Below are 20,634 nucleotides of genomic sequence, written 5' to 3' on the forward strand. Positions count from 1 at the left end.
AACTTCAATTCTAGCTAAACTGACTTGTGGCTTCCATTTCTAATTTTAAAAGAGACACATTTGTCATGTTTCTGTTGTTTTTTCTTCAAAAATTACAAGCAACTAAGGAAGCTTAGGAGAACGTTATACACCAAGAAAGAAAAAGGGGCAGGGGGAAAAGGAGCGGAATGAGTATTAGCTTAAACATTTGAAATCATATTAAATAGTTTGGTGATGAGACAATGCATTTTCACGTACAATGCAGTTCAGTTCTACCTGTTGTAAAGGTTTCACTTTACATTTTATGGGCTATCTTGTTATATGTATTTCTCTCATATATACATAAGGTATACGTATTTGAAATACTTCATAAGCACAATAGAACGTATCCTGATACATGGCACTAAGAAATCATGTGTTTAAATGTATGCGATTCAGTTTTAACCTATTGTTTGTCATGTCTTATTGAACAGAATTTGCATACAGAGAACTTTAGGGTAGTTAATACTTCATCAGAATACTGATAATGCTATTTAAATTGTCCATTGCTCACTTAAGTTTAATCTTTATATTTTATTCTTTGCTTCTGTTGAATATGCTCTTCATATATATCAAACTTTTGGCTGAAATGTGTATCTTGGCTATGATAATATTCAGCTTGTCTCTTAGGTCTTTGGAAATACTGTTCTTCCCTCAAGTGAAAAAAATCCCACAAAACAGTTCATCCTGAAAAGCTAATCAGACACCTAACAGCATTCCACCAAGATAATCAGAAGAGACGTTATCCTGGCAGGCAGCCCCAGGAGTGGGAAAGTACCTCTAGAGCAGAGGGTGCAAAACATCATGTCTTTCTAGGAGATGAAGCAGTTTTCCCTGCCTCTATGATATTTGATTTGCTGCTTATTCATTTTTGAGAGTCATCGTTTCCTGGACTGTAAGCTGTAGTCCCTGAGAACATGCATTTATTATGTTGTTACTTGATCATGGATTCCACCAAAGTCATGTATGAAATAAAATAAAACTTTTTCACAGTTGAAGAGCATGACTGCAGATACTAAACAGTTCTGTGAAAGAGGGCACAAATGACAGAATTTATTGGGAAGGGGAAGATCTTGGTGCATTTTTTGTGCACTTCCTGAGCACAACTGATGGATCAGGCTTCTCAAAGGAGCCCTTCATGTAACTTGCACACATGACGTTTTGTACAACTGATGCCAGTGGGATTTATGCCAAGCCACTGAAATCAGTGTTGTTCTGGAAATAAGCAGCAGTAGAACCTTTGAGGGAACTTTCATGCCAAAAAACCTGAAGCTGCCTGAAGAATTTAAGCAGTTCTAGGATCAGATACATACTAGGTAGTATGTTTTCAGATCCCAGTTGTGGAATACCTGAAGTCCACCAAAAACATTAGACAGGAGCCTGAATTCCTTCTTTGTACACAGCTTCAGATGACCAGAAATGTGACTTTCTCTCATATCCTGGGATACCCCCTTGAGCTGAGGAAGACACGTTCTGGGAGTAGACTCGCTTCTCTGTCTCTTAATGTCTTTTTGCCTTCCACATACTCTGTCTATAAACTCCCTAACTGAAGGAAAATGCAGCTGCCTTTGGATTTCTGCTAGGTCTGGGCCACAGCAGCAGGAAGAAGGCTGTTACCAAGGCTGCAGGTTGTGTTTCTGGTACATTGCAATGGAGCCATTTGTACCTGTGAGGAAACAGCACAGGTTTCATCTTGGCCTTGTCAATATGAAGCTCCTTGTCTTTTCTTACTTAGTTGCAGTGGAAGTTCTCTACCATAGGTAGGACTGATTTTGTTACTTGGGATCAAGCCTCACAATCTGCTTACAGGTGCAGAATTATTTGATACATGATGTAAATCCATTGGTTGTATGTTTTGAGATCTATTTGTTTTTTTAAGGCAAAATCTCATGTGGTTTTGCTAATGTTGGAGAAGGTAGAATATCATTTTGGACTAAGAACTGCCTAGGCCAGTTAAGAAAAGAGCATTTAATTTTATTTTTTGCTGCAAATATCCTCAAACTCCTAGTTCACAGGCATCTCTTTTGGGACTATATCTGCAGTGTGCCTGATATCTGAATCTGCTTTGCACCAGCAGTGGAAGTATTTGCCTACCACTTGGCTCATCCCGTGCATTGTTTGCAGTGCCATAGCAACCCCGCTTGCTGTGAGCCACAGCAGCAGAGCCAGCCTGCCCTGTTGCAGACCAGCAGTCCCCAGGCAGGCCCGGGAACTCTGCAGCTTCTCTTTCTGGTCTGCGGTCAAGGATTTCACCTTTGCAAATGAGGTCGTAAGCATGCAGGTGTGGATGCCGGCTATTACGTGTGTAGATCCGGGATGCAGTCGAAGAGGCTTACCACTGGTAGGTAGTGCTTTCCAGGCAAGGTGGTGGACCGGCTCTGTGTCATGCCAGGGTGATTGTCTCAGGTGGAGAGACGGTGATACAAAAGAGGGAGATTTTGAACTGCTAGGTTTAAACTGGCCCAGCAAAATTTATCAATCTGAAGAGAGAACTTTAGTCCTTTCAAATGGCGTCACAAAAGATGAAATATTCTCCTAGAATGAGTGAGATTTGGTTATCTAGGAACACCCACAATTACATTTTTTTTTAAATTTTATTATATAATTTGTAATAATTGCTGTTCGAGGCTCCCAGAGTCTTGTACAAATCTGAGTTTTCATTAAAAACAGCAACCTCCTAGTAATTAATTTTGCAGAGAAAAGCTGACAAGAAGTTAACTGATATGTATGTGAAATAATTTAGTTAAATAATACTTTAATTATATTTAAATCATTCTTGTGATACTCAACCTTTTTACGCGTGGGTCAACATTACTGCATTTTGTTAGAGTTTATTTTGTTTCCTCAGACTGAGTCATTTTATTTCAGAATATCCAGGAAGGTTGTCATGCCTCACTACTTTTTGTTTCTATTCAGTAATCATAGTTGAACAAGCTTGATTGTATTGCTTGGATAACATACGATATTTCATTTTTGTATTTCAGAGCCTCCATGTATAACAGAAGAAGTGTTTGTAAGTATGCTTTATAAGGCTTGATCATTCATTTTGTCATACAACTGTAGAGCAAAAAAAAAGTTTGCAAACTGTTGTCTGGTTTCTCATTTCTTTCCTCTGTGTAAGTATGGAGTACTGAGTAATTTCTTACAATTTTCTAAGACAAAAAAATACTTAGTTTGGAAATAATTAGGAAAAAAAAGGTAACAGGAAACTATGTAGAATAAGGATGGAAATGGAAAGGAAAGTGAAACAGGATGAAGGAAGGAAACAATCAACTGGAAGGTTCAACATGACAGGTTTAACCATCTTCTTACTTTACCTTTTCTGCCCTTTGCTCATAGCTTATTGTAGATTTCACTGATGTTTGTCTTCTCATTTGAAGGGTAGATATGTTTGAAATGACACCTTAAATCTTGCAGCTTAGGTAACGTTTACCTCTTCCCATTTTGGATGCTTTCGTAACTGTGTATTTTAAAGTATTGCCATTCCTTTTGGGAGCCTCTAGATATTATTTTATTTATACTGTTTATTATCATAAACAGAATCAACATGAATTCAGGTAGACGTAAACGATATATATAGCAGATATTTAGCATGCGTAAATACGTATGTGAGAACATCTCTCAACTGCATATTTACATCGCATTAAACCTTGATTCTGCAGGCTACTTAATGTGACTAGATATGTCTGACTCCAGGACACGAAGCTGTCTATGCAGGATTTGGGTTTTATACTAACTTCAACTTTTAACATTTAAAGATACCATTTATTATGTACTTTTCAAGAGTGGAGAGGTATTTATTGTTTTAGTGAGTACTGAAATGTGAAATGCAAGCATTTCAAGATGGTGCCACTTTTACCCACATTCAGCTTCTCCTTTGGTGGCTAATAATAATTCTGTGTTTCTGTACCTTTTCATGATGGCAGTAATAGAGAAAGCTATCAAATACTATAAATAGAAATTAGGTTTGTTTCCACAAAATATCTGAGAAATGGTTGTATACCATTGCCAAAATGATTTAAAAATCCCTTTCAATTATAAACGAGTGACAGAAATCACACCAGGATATTCCTATTTGCACACAAATTGCATGAAGGCAAAACTGCAGTTTTGGACCAATTTTTAGCACACCTTGATGTCCAGCTGCAATTATAGAATCATAGAATCTTCATGGTTGGAAAGGACCTTTGAGATCATCGAGTCCAACCATGCACACACAAAAAAACCCCCCTACAATCTCTGCCACTAGAGCATGCCCTGAAGTGCCAAATCTACGCATTTCTTAAATACCTCCACGGATGGTGACTCAACCACCTCCCTGGGCAGGCTGTTCCAGTGCCTGACCACTCTTTCAGTAAAGTAATTCTTCCTAATATCTAATCTAAACCTCCCCTGCCGCAGCTTCAGACCATTTCCTCTGGTCCTGTCATTATTTACTTGGGAGAAGAGGCCAACACCCATCTCTCTACAACCTCCTTTCAGGTAGTTGTAGAGGGCAATGAGGTCTCCCCTCAACCTCCCCTTCTTCAAGCTAAACATGCCCAGCTCCCTCAGCCTCTCCTCATATGACCTGGTCTCCAGACCCCTCACCAGCCTGGTAGCTCTCCTCTGGACCTGCTGCAGCACTTCAATGTCCCTCTTGTACAGAGGGGCCCAGAACTGAACACAGCACTCGAGGTGAGGCCTCACCAGTGCCGAGTACAGAGGCACGATCACTTCCCTGCTCCTGCTGGCCACGCTATTCCTGATACAAGCCAGAATGCTGTTGGCCATCTTGGCCACCTGGGCACACTGCTGGCTCATGTTAAGCTGGCCGTTCACCAGCACCCCCAGGTCCTTTTCTGCTGGGCAGCTTTCCAGCCACTCTTCCCCAGGCCTGTAGAGTTGCTTGGGGTTGTTGTGACCAAAATGCAGGACCCGGCACTTGGCCTTATTAAACCTCATCCCATTGGCCTATCGATCCAGCCTGTCCAGGTCCCTCTGTAGAGCCTTCCTACCCTCAAGCAGATCAACACTCCCACCTAGTTTGGCGTCGTCTGCAGACTTAGTGAGGGTGCACTCAATCCCCTCATCCAGATCATTGATAAAGATATTAAACAGAACTGGCCCCAAAACTGAGCCCCGAGGGACACCACTGGTGACTGGCCGCCAAGAGGATTTCACCCCATTAATCACAACTCTCTGGGCATGGCCATCCAGCCAGTTTTTTACCCAGCGAAGAGTACACTCGTCTATGCCATGATTCGGCAGCTTCTCCAGGAGAATGCTGTGGGGGACGGTGTCAGAGGCCTTACCAAAGTCCAGATAGACAATGTCCACAGCCTTCCCTGCATCCAGAAGGTGGGTCACATGGTCATAGAAAGAGATCAGGTTGGTTAAGCAGGACCTCCCTTTCCTAAACCCATGCTGGCTGGCCCTGATCCCTTGGCTGCCCTGCACTTGCTGTAAGAGCTCACTCAAGATGATCCTCTCCATGATCTTTCCTGGTACCAAGGTCAGGCTGATAGGCCTGTAGTTCCCCGGATCCTCCTTCTGACCCTTCTTGTAGATGGGCGTCAGATCAGCCACCCTCCAGTCATCTGGTACCTCCCCTGTTGACCAAGATTGTTGATAAATGATGGAGAGAGGCTTGGTGAGCTCTCCCGCCAGCTCCCTGAGTACTCTTGGGTGAATCCCGTCCGACCCCATACACTTGTGTGTGTCTAGGTGCAGAAGCAGATCATTGACTACTTCCTCCTGGATTATGGGTGGGTTGTTCTGCTCTCCATCCTTATCTTCCAGCTCAGGAGGCTGAACACCCTGGGGATAGATGGTCTGACTATTGAAGACAGAGGCAGAGTAGGCATTAAGTATCTCAGCCTTCTCCTCGTCCTTGGTTGCAGCTTTCCCCCCCTGAACCAGTAAGGGATGGAGATTCTCCCTGGCTCTCTTTTTGTTGATGTATTTATAAAAACTTTTTTTGTTGTCCTTTATGTTAGTGGCCAAGTTGAGCTCCAGCTGGGCTTTTGCCTTCCTAATTTTCTCTCTGTAAAACCTAACGAGATCTCTGTACTCCTCCTGAGTTGCCCGTCCCTTCTTCCAAAGGTGGTAAACCGTCCTTTTATTCCTAAGTCCCATCAAAAGCTCCTTGTTCATCCAGACTGGCCATTTCTCCCGCCCTTTAAACTTGCGACACCTGGGGACAGCCTGCTCCTGGGCCTTTAAGATTTCCTTCTTGAAGAGCGTCCAGCCTTCCTGGACCCCTTTGCCCTTCAGGACTATCTCCCAAGGGACTCTCTCAACCAGTGTTCTGAACAGGCCAAAGTCCGCCCTCCGGAAGTCCAAGGTGGAGGTTTTGCTAACACCCCTCCTTACATCACTACAAATTGAATACTTGACCATTTCATGATCACTAAACCCAAGACGACCTCTGACCACCACATCTCCCACTAGTCCTTCTCTGTTTGTCAACAGTAGGTCTAGCGAGGCACCTCCCCTGGTAGGCTCACCTACCAGTTGTGTCAGGAAGTTATCTTCCATGCACTTGAGGAACCTCCTAGCCTGCCTGCTCTCTGCTGTGTTATATTTCCAGCAGATATCTGGCAGGTTGAAGACTCCAACCAGAACAAGGGCTGGCGATTGCAAGACTTCAGCCAGCTGCTTATAGAATACTTCATCTGTCTCCTCATCCTGGTTGGGCGGTCTATAGCATACTCCCAGCACAAGATCTCCCTTATTTGCCTTCCCCTTCATCCTTACCCATAAACACTCGACTTTATCATCACTGGAATCTAGCTCTATACAATCAAAACATTCCCTAATGCACAGAGCCACACCCCTGCCTCTTCTTCCTTGCCTTATCCCTTCTGAAGAGCTTATAGCCATTCATCGCAGCATTCCAGTCATGACAGTCATCCCACCACATTTCCATGATGGTGACTACATCATAGCTGTCCTGCTGCACAATGGCTTCCAGCTCATCCCATTTGTTGCCCATGCTACGTGCATTCGTGTAGATCCACTTGAGCTGGGATACCGATTTCACCCCTATCCTTGGCCCTTTATCCCTAGGCTCATCACTAGTGGGCCTGGTTTTATCCCCTTCCTCCTTCGATTCTAGTTTAAAGCCTTTAAGTCCATGAGCCTTGCTAACTCTTGGCCTAGTACCCTTTTCCCCTTTTGGGATAGGGTTTTCCTATTCTTAGCAAGCAGGCTCAGTGTCCTGTAGATCAAACTATGATCATAGAACCTAAAGCCCTGATGGTAGCACCAGTTTTGGAGCCAGGTGTTGATCTGTCCGATTTTCTTGTTTACCCATTCGTCAGTCCCCAAAACTGGAGGCACAGAGGAGAACACAATTTGTGCTCCCGAACCCTTGACAAGATGTCCCAAGGACCTGAAATCTTTCTTCATTGCCCTCAGACTTCTACTCTCCAGCTCATCATTGTCTACCTGTAAGATCAAAAGAGGGTAATAATCTGAGGGCCACATCAGGCCAGGAAGCTTCCTGGTTATATCCCTAACACAGACCCCAGGGAAGCAGCAGACCTCCCTGTGGGAAGGGTCCGGCCTGCATACGGGACCCTCAGTTCCCCTCAGAATGGACCCCCTTATGACTATTGCCCTCCTCCTGCTCTTTGCAGAAGCAGTTTTAATGCGTGGAGCTGGCTACTTTGGCAACCCCCTGGATGGGGCTTTATCAGCATCCTTAATTCCCTCATCATCTATCTCCAGAGGCAGCTTCTTCTATTCGTAGTTTGGACTGTGCAGCAGGAAAGATGGCATGGGAAGATATGAAACAAAATGCTTCCTGACATGAAAACCTAAGCTATAGTATTGTACATATAACTCCGTAACCTACAATGTGCAAATATGAAAGTGCAACTATGCTTTCAAATGAAAATGACTGACCACAAGAAACCCTCCAAAATCCAGAGGAAAGTATATTGTGTATAGATGCAGTAAGATTAGTAAGTAGTAAAGCTTGCATTAATAATATCATAAACATTTTATTGATTAATCAACCACTGTGTTTACATTTCTTGCTGTTATATGGGACTTCAGAGAATTATATGCTTGGCAAATTAAAAACGTATGTTACCTGCATATTCTTCAAGAGCTTATACTTCAGCCAGTAATAAATGAATTGTTTTGAGTAAGTTATTTAAAACAATAAAATATTCACATGGGGTATTATATCTAGCCATCTTCAGATTCATTCAGTGCCAAATCCAGTTGTGCATTACCCAAACCAAATGTGAGGCAGACTGCAGCTTGTTTCTAATGACTTTTTTTGTTCATTGTGTTAACACATGCTGAATTGAGATTTCTGGATCTGATTGATTGCTTAGCGACATTAGCAAGAGGATTTTCTGTTGACTTCAGAATGCTTTGGGTTAGACACTTTGGTAAATTCTCCTATTTAATCAGTGCCGTAACATCTCTAGGTCCATGACACTGCAACTGCATTGGACCATGGCCCTGTGATTCAAATAAAGCACAATCTGTGTGATGCAGAAAGCCTTGCTTTCGGTGTTGTCAGCGTTTTCCAGGAATGAGCATGAGATAACTTGCCTGTCCTGTATTGGTCATAGCAGCAACCACAAGTGCTAAGGAATAAATGTTGGCAGACTATGGCTGGACAAACACCATGTCTGGTTCTGTCTTGTCATGCAGCGCACAGGGGCCTTCCTCAGCTCATATTAAATAGGTTAGCTCAAGATTTCTTCCTTACCTAAATACAAGCTGTCTCTAATTAGGTTAGACTCTGTGGAGTTTGTATCAAGATACTGCCTGCCTACAAGTGATACTATGTACACTGTGCATAATCTCTCTTTAACACACTGTTCCTCCCTAAAACATTTCAATGCAATGAACTGAAGAAAGAGAAAAAAGATTTGTGTCGGAAGACCTTTACTGATATCAGCAAATGCATTTGATTTAGGTGCATTCTCCTTGTGTTGCAAGGCAGAAATAAAAGAATATTCAAGAAACTGACACTATTAAAAACTGTTCAGGAGTCTTCATTATACCGAAGACAGATTTCTGAAGACCAATGGAATAATGTCCTACTTTTACCTTCTCTTGAATTGAAATGGGAGTGGTGGTGGTATTTAGTGCAACGGAAGTAAGATTGGGATCCACATTTATTGATTTGTCAATAGCAAAAAAATTTTTATTCTGAAGTTTTTGAGTCTTATCAACAGGATTTAAAATGCAGGGGTCAGAAAGGGTACAAAGCCACCTGCAGATGCAGTCTTCATTTCTAATGAGATCAACAGGATGCATCCGAGTTCTGTCAGATTTCAAGTACGGCATATAGTGCTTGCTTGGTAAGCCGCATTACAGATCAGTGAACTCCCTTTTATGCCAAACATCCCCCCAAACATCCCCAAGCAGCAGTGTGGGAGAAGAAGCAGGCTCTGGTGAACTTTTATTCTCCCCTTCTTCCCAGATGTGAGAGAGAAAAGTATAATGTGGGGAATTTCTAAACTGTTAGCTTATGCACATTGAAGCCGCTGGGTTTATGAAGGCTTTATCTGTAAATTTCTTGGCAAAGGATTTACCTTCATGTGTGTTTTTTAAATTGCTAAGGACCTCAGTAATGTGCAATGGCTAGAATATAACAAAGTTGCAATGATTATATTCTCAAAAGTGGGACATAACATTTTGCAAAAGTTTGCGTGTCATATCTCATGGAAAAGTCATTGTTTGAGGCAACAGTGCATTCAAACCATGTTATCACAGATTAGTACAAGCCTTGCTTTGTGGTTTTGTCTCTCTATAGGAAGAATGCTTAGCCACAGATGATACACTTGTGGACTACTTTAATGAATTTTTGAGTCTTCCGGTAAGTACCTTACAGAAACTCCTTGCAAAACACTTTTATTCCAGTATCACAACATGCCGACATAACAAATGTTTGTCCTTTGACAGTCTTCTGGCCATGCACTCAGTGATTAATAACAACTTTACCTCAGGAACAAACTCTGTTTCTCTTCATGGCTGTGAAGACCTCAAAGTTGGTGCTCCACTTCTCTTTCCCTCTCATCTGCAGCTAGGAGGATGCAGCCTTACGCTCTGTTCTGTCTGCTGATCTGATTGCAGTCAAATCACCATACCCAGTGCCCTACATTTAACCAGTTGCCCTATATTTTGCTCCTATTCCCCATCAACTACCCTGCCTCCCCACACTCTCATGGGAGTCATATGTATTGTCCTGCTCCCTCAAAGCAACAACCTCACACAACTTCATCTTAGTAGTCTCTGCCCTGACTATCCCCTTTCTCTCCATCCCCACACCTCATGTCCATACTCTCTTGCAAGGCAGCACAGACCTTTCCACAGTGAGAGAGAAAAGCTCATAGCTCCCATGGGGCCCCCAGACTATTTACCCCAGAGCTGACCCACACCCTCTCCCCCTCCTAAAGCTCTACAGCCTAACTGGCTGCACTATGAGAACATAGACACATTTCTGCAACTTGCTTGGTAGGAATCACCACCAGCGTTAGGAAGGGACAGAATATTTCTTGATGCTCCTTGGAACTAAGACTATGGTGCAGCCACTATTGAAATAAATTCAGTTATGATTCGGGTTTACCAAACTGAATTTGACATAGGTGTTCTCTCTAAGCCATATTACAGATTCGAGTAAAAGTACCCATGATAGGAGTTGCAGAACTAAGGGTGGTACAATGGGCTCCCCATGCCAATTTTTTATCTTAAAAGAGAATCTGGAGGTATTAACTCTATATCAGAGTGTGGGTTTTGTGCACAGCAGCGATACTGACTTCTCTCAGGAGCTCAGCCTTTACAGTCACCACACTTCAAGATTCCTAAGAATAATTTTTACAAAGCTAGGGAGACACAGATGGAAGAAAATGTGTGGTGAGAGGGCTGTATTTTTTCCTCTTTCTTGCCCACCCCTCCCCCCTTGCAGCTGCTTTAGGATATCTCCCTAAATCGAAGCCTAAGTACATAGTTTTTAAACCCAGGCCTCCTTTTGTGTGCCAGATTGTTCTTAGCACAGGAGTACCATCTTCCATGCCTTTGCTACTTATTTGGAAACTATGCTTCAAGTTTTCCCCAAATCACAGAGGATGGAGCGGGTAAGAAGTTCAGCCGGCTTAGTTTCTGGGTCTCCTTGGACATGCACAGATTTCAGGACATCTATTAGAGGCCAAAATTCTCCTTGGCCTCACAGGGCTCCTCAGCCCGCAGTCCTGGCGCAGCTCAGCAGCTCTGAACTGCAGCAATTGTCCAGGCACTCCTCACGGCTCTGGAAGCCCACAGAACAGAGTTCACAGACACTCCTCAGTAAACAATGTCTTATGTTGGTAATCTTGGTAGGTTTCTATGATGACACACGGTCTCTCTTCTACATATTTACATATCTTCATGAAAACAGATGCTCTATTAGCTATTTTTATCCGTAATGTTCTCATAATTGGTTTTATTTTCTCTTTGATTTTTTTTTCCTGAGGATTTACCCTCTTCAGGATTAAGTTCTATTAATGCCTTGAGTTCTGTGGTTTGAATACCTTATATTCCCAATTTCCCTCTCCTTCTCAGAAGCCTTCTACTAAAACACCACATTGAAATTTCCATTGCTTTATTCTTGTTGTGCTTATACGCTGTTGCCTAGAAACAGTATTACCCAGGTGTGCTAGTAGTTAGGCAACAAGTTAAACTGAAAATACTGTGTGACTTGATACAAGAAATCAGGGGTAGCATATGCTTATTTTAAGAGACAGCCTCTGCGTTGATTTATTATGCACCACTAGCATATGGAAAATTGTATCACTGGGGACTTGCTATAGCAGCAGCAGATTTTTTTTTCACTTTGATTTACAGTATATCCTTTAAGTGATCACGTTGTCATAATAATATTCAATACAATCTGACACGAATATCTAGGTACTCCAAAGATCTACCTACTGTAATGAAGGGTAGTTTGTACAGAAAATATATCTGAAAGATAAAATAATACAAAAACCCTCATGAGGGCACTTCTTGCCAGTATCATAGTGATTTCACAGTAGCAGAAACAAATTACATGACATACAAATGAGTTATACCTTCCTTAGTAACTAACCTAAAATGAAAGATTTAAGAGAAACATTGGCCTGGATACATTTCCATTTCTAGCCTGTCAGGCATCCCTAGAATTTGAGTCTTTGATCCATGTATTTAAAGCATCCAAGAACATATTTATCCATCAATGAAAATTCAGAAATCAGAAATAGCCTTCCAGCTCAGTGTTGGAGGCCTCAGCAAGAAAGCGCAATAATGTCAACTTGTTTCTCCTACGCTCTACAAGCTGCCTGCTACTCCTTCCACCCCAAGCCCATGCTGGGGTCTTACCCCTCATTTTCCAGTTACCAGTGGAACAGGTCCTGATGAAGATACACCCCTCCCATTTGCAACCTTGAGGAACTGCACTAGAGACAAAAGAGCTGACAGCACCTCAGTTGAAGCATTCAAGAGATGGCACTCTTGTTGGCAAGTCCCTGTCTGTGGGCTTCCCTCGCAGTAGAAAGCTACCAAGTGACCACAATTTTATGAACTTCAGGTTTGAAGACGACTACTTTTGAAAGTCATTCTCACTATAAAAACTCTCTGCTCAGTAGTCTAGGATCCAGGATTTGATACAGGTGATGATTCTGAAAATAATTAAAGCTCATGTAATAAAGTTTGGGCCAATTGGTCTTTCTGAAACCAGTGTGGTCCTGAAAATCTGGTGCTGTCAAGAGTAAAATTAGGCCTGATCTATGAGTAGCAGATGATGGAAAGGGCAAAAAGCAATCCACTCTGCTGTACGGTTCAGGTCCTTCTCTGCTTTGAAGATGGTTGTGAATAATTCAAAGCATCAATTCAAGACATCGATTCATGCTCATTAGTTTTCTCTTGTCTTTTCCAGGTGTGTGGAGGGAGGCTGCACGTGCCAATACAACCTCCCTTAAAAAGGCTTTTACATCAATAAGGCCCTACATGCATGTTGAGTCTTGCAAGACAAGATTCAACAAGATGTCTTGCTTGGTATCTTTGACATTCAAGGAAGCAAAAAAATCCCTCCTGACTTCTTTTCTTATTGATAGTGGGTTTACCCAAAATGCTCTCCTCTTCTCTCTTAATTAGATCGTGGTATGTGATTGTGACTTGTGTCTTATCAACAGAAGGGAAATCCTGGATTCATTATAGTCAATGGGAGATTTGCCATTGACCACATGCAGTGTGAATTTTCCAGGCACTTCCTAGGGCTGCTCAAATTCCCTTCTGGTCTGGACTTTCACTGGCTTTTATTTATGATACACACATACCCATCTTAAGGAAGTTTTGGCAATGCTCCTGGATGAGGACTCTATTCATTCCCACCCTTTCAGGGCCTTAACCTAAGAGGCGGCCAAGCTGTGGTCATTCTGTTTCTCTTGGGATCACACTACATTACTCGGGGTGGGATGTGGTGAGCATATTTACGCATTTGTTAAGTGTATCTGGAGTTAAGTATATCTGAAAACTATTAAAGCAGAGAACAGTGAGATTTATATGTCTGATATCCTGGCAACATGGTGATGGATGCTGTTTTGGTTTCTGTTTTGGGAGGACTGAGGGAAATTTGCCTTCTCTTCAGTTAAGTGTGTAACTTTAGGTTTCAGAATTATTTATTCTATTTATTCTTCAGCTGAAACCATAGTCAATGTGCACTTGACAGCTAAGAAATTTTATTGCTGTCAAAAATGTACATGCGATTATTTCATTAATAGTATTGCTGTACCACAGTGTGAAAGCAGCTTTTTGTTTGCTTGGAGATTTTTTTCTGAAGCTGAGATTACTACACTGTTACATTGATTATACTGGGTTCAAAGGGAGAATTGCCTGTGAGTGAAACAATTTGCAAAGTCTGTAGACTTCTTATTTATTGGTATTCTCATGTCTTTGTTGATACTATTTATTGTGCTAAATCGATGATGTATGAATCCCAAGCTTCAAGGCTCCTGCCAAAACAGATTTATTTTTTCTTAACATCTTGAGGTATAATTTGGCTCTGGAGTTTTCCCTCTGTATCTTCAAAGGATCAAAAATTGGCCCAAACTAGAGAGAGAATGTAGGGAAGAATGCATTGATACACTTAGTCTTTGGTTAGTGTATTTTACTTGTCTGTAAAAAGCCAAAGCACTTGCCAAATGTAGGGTAAGAAAGATTTCCTAGTATATTAGATTGGCATGGATAATTTTTTTCCCTCCTTTATAGCATAGGCTATCATCCACTCCTTAACAAAGGCATCTTCATTGAAGATATTCCTCGTTATTGCAATGACCTAGTATATTGGTGGTGCCATAAACCTCTCTCATTATTGTCCTGTGAAATATTGTAGGATTTTACAGCACTTGGCTTCTGTGGAAAAGGTTTAATGTTTGCTACAGGGTATTGAACAGGGTTGTTTGGGTTTTTTTTTGTGGCTTGTAATGTATGGGAATGGTTAGATTGCGTGTTTTGCTCCAAAGTATTTCATGTACTGAGAGTACTGAGAGGGAAGTGGATTGACTGATCCTCTCTGTCCTGTACTGTAACTGGGAAAAGGTTTCCAACAAGGAATTGGGTTACTTTTTTTTGTGTGTTGTCACAAATTGATTTTTGTCATAGTATTATCACTTTTATTTTTGTGGTGGGGATGAGTTAAGAAGGTCAGGACTTACCTCTTATTTTATTATGCTTATAAAAACCATTCTGATTTATCATTTCAGTTTTCTTAAGTAAGCAAATGAAATACTCTTCTCCAGAAAGGTTTTAACTATTCTAAAATGCTTTTATATGATAGTTTGACGAGATGCTCTGTCTGGTGGAATTTGTCATTTTTACAGAATCATAGATCACTCAGGCTGTACAGGGTTTTGGGGAAGTCTGTAGTCTGGCTTCCTGCTCAAAGCAGGGTCAATGCTTTAGTGTTGAGACGAGGTTGCTTGGCACTTTCTCCAGCTGGTCTTGAAAACCTCCAGCAACTGATTTCATAGTCTGTCTGGACAGCCTGTTCCAATACTAATCATCCCACAGTTACCTTTTTTCTTACATCCAGTTGAGACCTCTGTTGTTTCAGTGTATGACCATGGTCTCTTGTCCTCCCACTATGCACCTCTGTATGAAAAGCCTTGGTCTACCTTCTCAGTAACCTCCTTGTAAGTACTGTAAGACTGCTGCTAGGTCATACCACAGCTCTGTCTTCTTCAGGCTAAAGAAGCCCACTTCCCTCAGCCTCACAGGGCAAGTGCTCAGGCTCTGACCATCTGAGTGGTCTCCTGCTGGACTTACTCAAATATATGAACATATACTACGTACATGTACTGGGGACCCAAAAGCAGATGCAGTATTCCAGATGCAGTCTTACTAGTGTCAAGTAGAGGTGATCTGCTGGCTACTCTGTGACTGATACAAGAAGTATGCATGCCTCTTAACGTGCCTAGGGATAGGTAACTATATCTTGGCCCAAAACACAAAATTTTGGACCAGAACCACCTTCTTCAGTCAAGTATGTAGTGTATGAAGTCTTAATCTTCTTATCCCATCAGTGTATGTTCTTTTGCTCCATTAGTATATGTGTCTTACAAATGATTTGTAGTCAGACACACAAAATAGCAATACACTTTACATTTTAAAAATTGTCACCAGCATCTGTTTCACTACATTAAAGTTGCCATATGTTTTCTATTCAGTTAATTAGACTGAGTATTGAAAAACCTAGATCTAGAGTAAGTTACAAAGGACTAAGTAAAAGTAGATGTGTGATAAACTAATGTTGTCTTTGCTTGGTTTTCAAGCTGAACAACATGGAACTAAAATAATCTGGTCATGTCTAGTTATGTAGCCCTATATTATGGAATTTGCAATTTTTTTGTTATTTTTCTGCAAGCAAGAGCATTTAAAATCTTGAGAGACTTAAACACCTTGTTCCTTAGTGTATTTTCTTCTGTTTCCTTTTTAAAAACATGAAAAAATAAATAAGGCAGAATACATTTGGAGATTATTAAGGTTGCACAATTAGTCACTTAAAAGCTGGTAGCAGCCCAAATTAGGTTTGAAAGTAAATGAAATGTACACACAGAGAATTGGGATGGGGTCTAAATGAAGTATAGAGAAATCTACTTACTACACATAAAAGCCTCTTTAAAATGCTGTTGAGTACATCTGGAGAAAAAGCACTAAAACCTGCAGAGTACCCCGGAGAAAATTAATGCCAAAAGAGGCACAAGGTGTCAGAGAACAAAAACCAAACCATGATTTTCAAATAAAGTTAGGTAACTAAAGAGACTAATGCAATTCAATGCATGGCTCTGAGCAGTGACAGTCTGATGTCATAGGCACTAACTGTACACTTAAAGCTCTCACATGCTATGTGCTTTGCCAGGCTGAGCCTCCACAGTGAGACATTATAGGATAAGTAGGGAATGTTGTAACCACATGTTGCAGCCACATGGTTCAATCCTGGGCATTGCTCTACAAGTCATTGATAACAAGGGGGCTTCAAATAGAAGCAACAAAATAGTTGACACTGACATGGTTACTTTGGACTTATACAGATGTGAAGAAGAATAAAATTGGTCTGTAATATATTTCTATATTATACATAGCATATATTCAGCATATGTAGTATGTATATGAGTTATGCCTATGCATGTATATATGTGATATATGAAAATGTTCAAGGAAATGAAAAATACAGTGCTCGAAAAAATAAAATAATCTTATTAAGTGCAGGGGAATGACAACTGTACAAACACCAGGTGGGATCCTGCCTGGAATGAAGCCAAAAAGAATTCTGGCACTGGGTCTGGATATGGCCAGGATTTTCTTCAGTTCTTAAATACAACATGCCACCTTGTCCTCCAGCTCAGTGCGGAGATGCTTATATGCACTGGTTGTATATAATCTCATAATCATAACTGTCTTGGGTATCCCCCATTACTTCTGTAAAATCCATCCATACTTTTCCTCTTCATCTCAAGTAAGAGAACTTGAAAGATAGTCTTTTAGAAGAAAAGCCAGGGAAATACCTAATACCAGAGCTCAAAAGATGAAAGATGTCTCTGTTTTAATGTGTACACATGCAGTGGGTATTTTGGAGTTGACAGAAGTTACAATTACATAGCTGGAGACGAAGTTTGGTCTACCTCATGTATTATAAAATATCTCACCAAACTAGTGATGTACAATAAAACTTACTACAGAACCACAGGTTTTGGTAGGTGTTTGACTTACAGGTAACAATATGGTGAAAAGCCTTTCCTATATATGGAAATCTTCACATTCACCCTCCTCAAATGCATCTCACATTTAACAGGTCTGCTTCATTGCTAATTTTTTCAAGCCTTGATTTTTTTGTGGTAATGAATGGGAGAGTAACACCGGAGATCTGATCCTATAGGTAAGTAGCCTCCTGCAGAACAGATTTTAAAGTCACTGTGAATTATATATTCTAGACATCTGTGTACTGGATCTATTATTTAGATGTGAAAAAGGTCTGTGATCTAGAATGAGTTAAATTCTTGAAAATTAAGCATAGCTGAGGCAAAAAGTAGGAATGCTTTGGAAAGCTGTACAGTGAGAGACTAAAGAAAAAGAATGCAGAAAAAATTACTATTCCGGGACCTAAAGACAAACTACAACAGGCCAGAGAAAGAAGCCTCAAAATACCAGCTTGCGTTCTGTAGGATGCTTCTATACTATAAAAAGTAACTTTCTTAAATGAAGGAGGTCCCTTAGTACAATGTTATAAACTTTCCAAACTTCTTTTGCAGACTTTTGCCCAGCCAATTAAGTTTAACTCTGACTTTGGGGTTTTTGAAGTAGTTAATGATGCCCCACAATGCCTGGAAAGCCAGCCGAAAAAAATTCTACATGATCAGAAACCTCCAAACCCCATTTATGATGTTCTAAGGAAAGCAAAGAATGATGGGCAGCTCTCCAAAGTGCACAGCGATTCTCCAACTTTCAATATTGATCCAAATTACAACACTATGGTAAGCATCTTATAGCCCTTGAGTTTATATTTAGATCTCACTGTAGAGATACTGGCAGTAGTTATTGTTGTGTTTGGCTTGGTAGCTTGGGAAAAATGTTAATTTATGTTAGGAAAACATAATGATGGGCCAAATTATGCCCTGCAATGCACATGTGTCAACCAGACAAGTGAAGGGAATTACACTTATACATCCTGTAGCACAAAATTTTGAAGATTTTGTAGAGCAGGATTCAGTTGTGTGGTCTGAATACTTTTTAATATTAAAAGAAAAAATATTATGACAACAGTTACTTTACTAGTGATCCCTGGAATGTGCAAATTGACTGAAACTAATGCATCTCAGTCTTTCCTTACTAATTAATTTCTTTGTGTGGCTATGAGCTCATCTGTGGTCTGGCAACACATAAGTCTTCCATTAATTCCCAAAGGATTTACATGGTTAGCATCAACTGAAATGGCCAGAGAAAATAATCTTTGGCCACAAAAAAGCTAAATTAGTGGAAATATAGGTTGGATTTTAGAAAAAAATTCCTGTTTCAGACTTGCTCAGACATTATCCATTTTGGTATTCTTACCTGGTTACTTTCAGCAATTTCTTCAGCACCAAATTAAGTAGGTTAACATTGGGAATTGATGCACCATATATACCTGAGGGACTACAAGACAGCATAATCAGTTGTGGGAGTTTACCTTTAAACAATAGCTCTGGAGGAGAAAAAAAATTTCCCTGGGATACTTGGTTTATTCCTTTCTTGCTTACTTTGCATTGGTGTGACTGATGTGACTTTAGTGCATTTCATTCAAGGCCAGCCTAAGGTCTTGCTACATTTTTAGAGGTGGCTGCTCTAAATTATGTCATAGCTGGAAATGTGAGAGAAAAGCAGGGAGTTATGACAGACTGCTGCTTTACCCACTATTAGCTTAATGATTTTCAGAAAAGAAAACAGTTTTGAGAGAGGTCAAAAGGCAATGCTGTTTAACAAAATGATAGTAATGTGAGATTGCAATTACTTGCACCTAAACTGGACAAATGCTAAAATACGACAAGGCTCACAGATATCCCTACCATGTTAAATGATCATTTTCACAAATACTTTGCTTGAGAGCACAAAAGCAGAAGAGCTATTATTGATATCTTATTTGCGCTCAGGATTCAACTGAGGAAACGTTATGTGCTCATGCAAGTATGGGTAACACTCTCTGGGATAACCTCACATCATTGCAACTCTGGATGGCCTTTCTTGACAAACTCAAAGCCATTTCACTATTACTGACATCTCTCATGTGGTTTGGAGCAACAGGGTTCCTGTATTATTTAAGAATGCATTTCTTTCTCTGGGCCATTTTCCATAGATGGGAAGCATTATGGCTTTTTGAGGAGCAGTATGCCTCAATATATTTTCTTCTCCTTTTGGGGGAAAAGGGTCATATTTCTTCTTATTTTTGGACTCCTCCTTTACTGGACAGGTAACCTAGTTCAGCTTGGCATCTCAAGGCTGAGCTGAAACAAAATGGCCTACAAAACATCATGCCAAAAAGTTGTTGCTGCAACTACACAAGATGAAAGAAGTCAGCTTCGTCCATGGTACTACACTAGGACTGAGCCAGAAGAAGTCACCCCAGGCCAACTCCATCAAGTAGTTCAGTTAAAATCAAATAGGATTTGATCTTTCAGGCATCGGGTGATGCAGCCTCCTTTCCTTTGACTGCTTTCTTCACACTGACTGGAGAGACTGACCATTGTTTGAATGTTACATTGCTACAAAAAGTCACCTTGAGTGGCCATCGTTGGCACATTGGTAAAGAAAATGAGCTATGATTAGAGAATCCTAGTAGGCCTTTCAGACTACAGCCTGAATTTAAAGACATCCTGCCTAAGAAATACACCCAGTGGTATTTTTCTCAGTGTTTTACTTCCCTCTCAAACTGTCAGAAATTTACAGATAAGCAAAAGTTATCAGTACGTGTGCATGCACACTTGCAAATTATTGATATGGAGGTAAGTATCTTCTTATCAGTAGTCAAAATCAACTTGGCGTAAAATATGTTAAGAAAAAAACCTGTGGAGTTGGGTAGAACTGATCACAACTATGGAAAGAAACTGGCTGGCATCCCACATACCTTACTTCAGAGAAACCCCAGTTCAGCAAAGCACTTAAGTATGTGTTTAACTTTAATCAAGGGAAGTTAAACACATGCTTAAACTTAAACACGTGCTAAAAGCTTTACTGGATTGGGTCCCAGCAAGGCCTAAGGCTGACTGGGTAAGGAAGATAACCAACGTAACAAACCCCATCAGATTAAATGTAGCATCTTTCTCTGGGGAAGGGGAAAGAGTAGAGTTTCTTTCCTTCTGATAGTATACATAATTTTGTGTACCAGCCATGTACAGACATGAACATGTTATGAATTACTCAGATAAAAAACTGGGCTGTGAGTCAGTAAATACATAAATATTAAATGCCAAAATAAAGAGACAATCTTCTGTACTCCAAAAAAGCTTGTCGGTTACCAAAAGGAGGCATACACTGTGTGGTTGGGAGTAATTAGTCTCCATCTCCACAAATTACATTGTATGAGCCACTGCCAACATAAGCTTTCCATATTTTGAAATATTTTCTTCG

General features: G+C 40.7%; 1 protein-coding gene across 1 annotated transcript in view; it reads left to right on the forward strand.

Moving 5' to 3' along the window:
• The first annotated feature begins 2,293 nt into the window (after positions 1-2,293).
• Positions 2,294-20,634, forward strand: part of RGS22 (regulator of G protein signaling 22) — a 65,454-nt gene continuing 47,113 nt past the window's right edge. Inside the window, exons 1-3 of the mRNA XM_054193614.1 lie at positions 2,294-2,359; positions 9,785-9,847; positions 17,787-18,008. Of these exons, the coding sequence (XP_054049589.1) occupies positions 2,294-2,359; positions 9,785-9,847; positions 17,787-18,008 (351 nt within the window). The remainder of the gene's footprint in view (positions 2,360-9,784; positions 9,848-17,786; positions 18,009-20,634) is intronic.

The sequence above is a fragment of the Rissa tridactyla genome, chromosome 2 (genome assembly GCF_028500815.1).
Source record: "Rissa tridactyla isolate bRisTri1 chromosome 2, bRisTri1.patW.cur.20221130, whole genome shotgun sequence".
In the NCBI taxonomy this organism is placed as follows: Eukaryota; Metazoa; Chordata; class Aves; order Charadriiformes; family Laridae; genus Rissa; species Rissa tridactyla.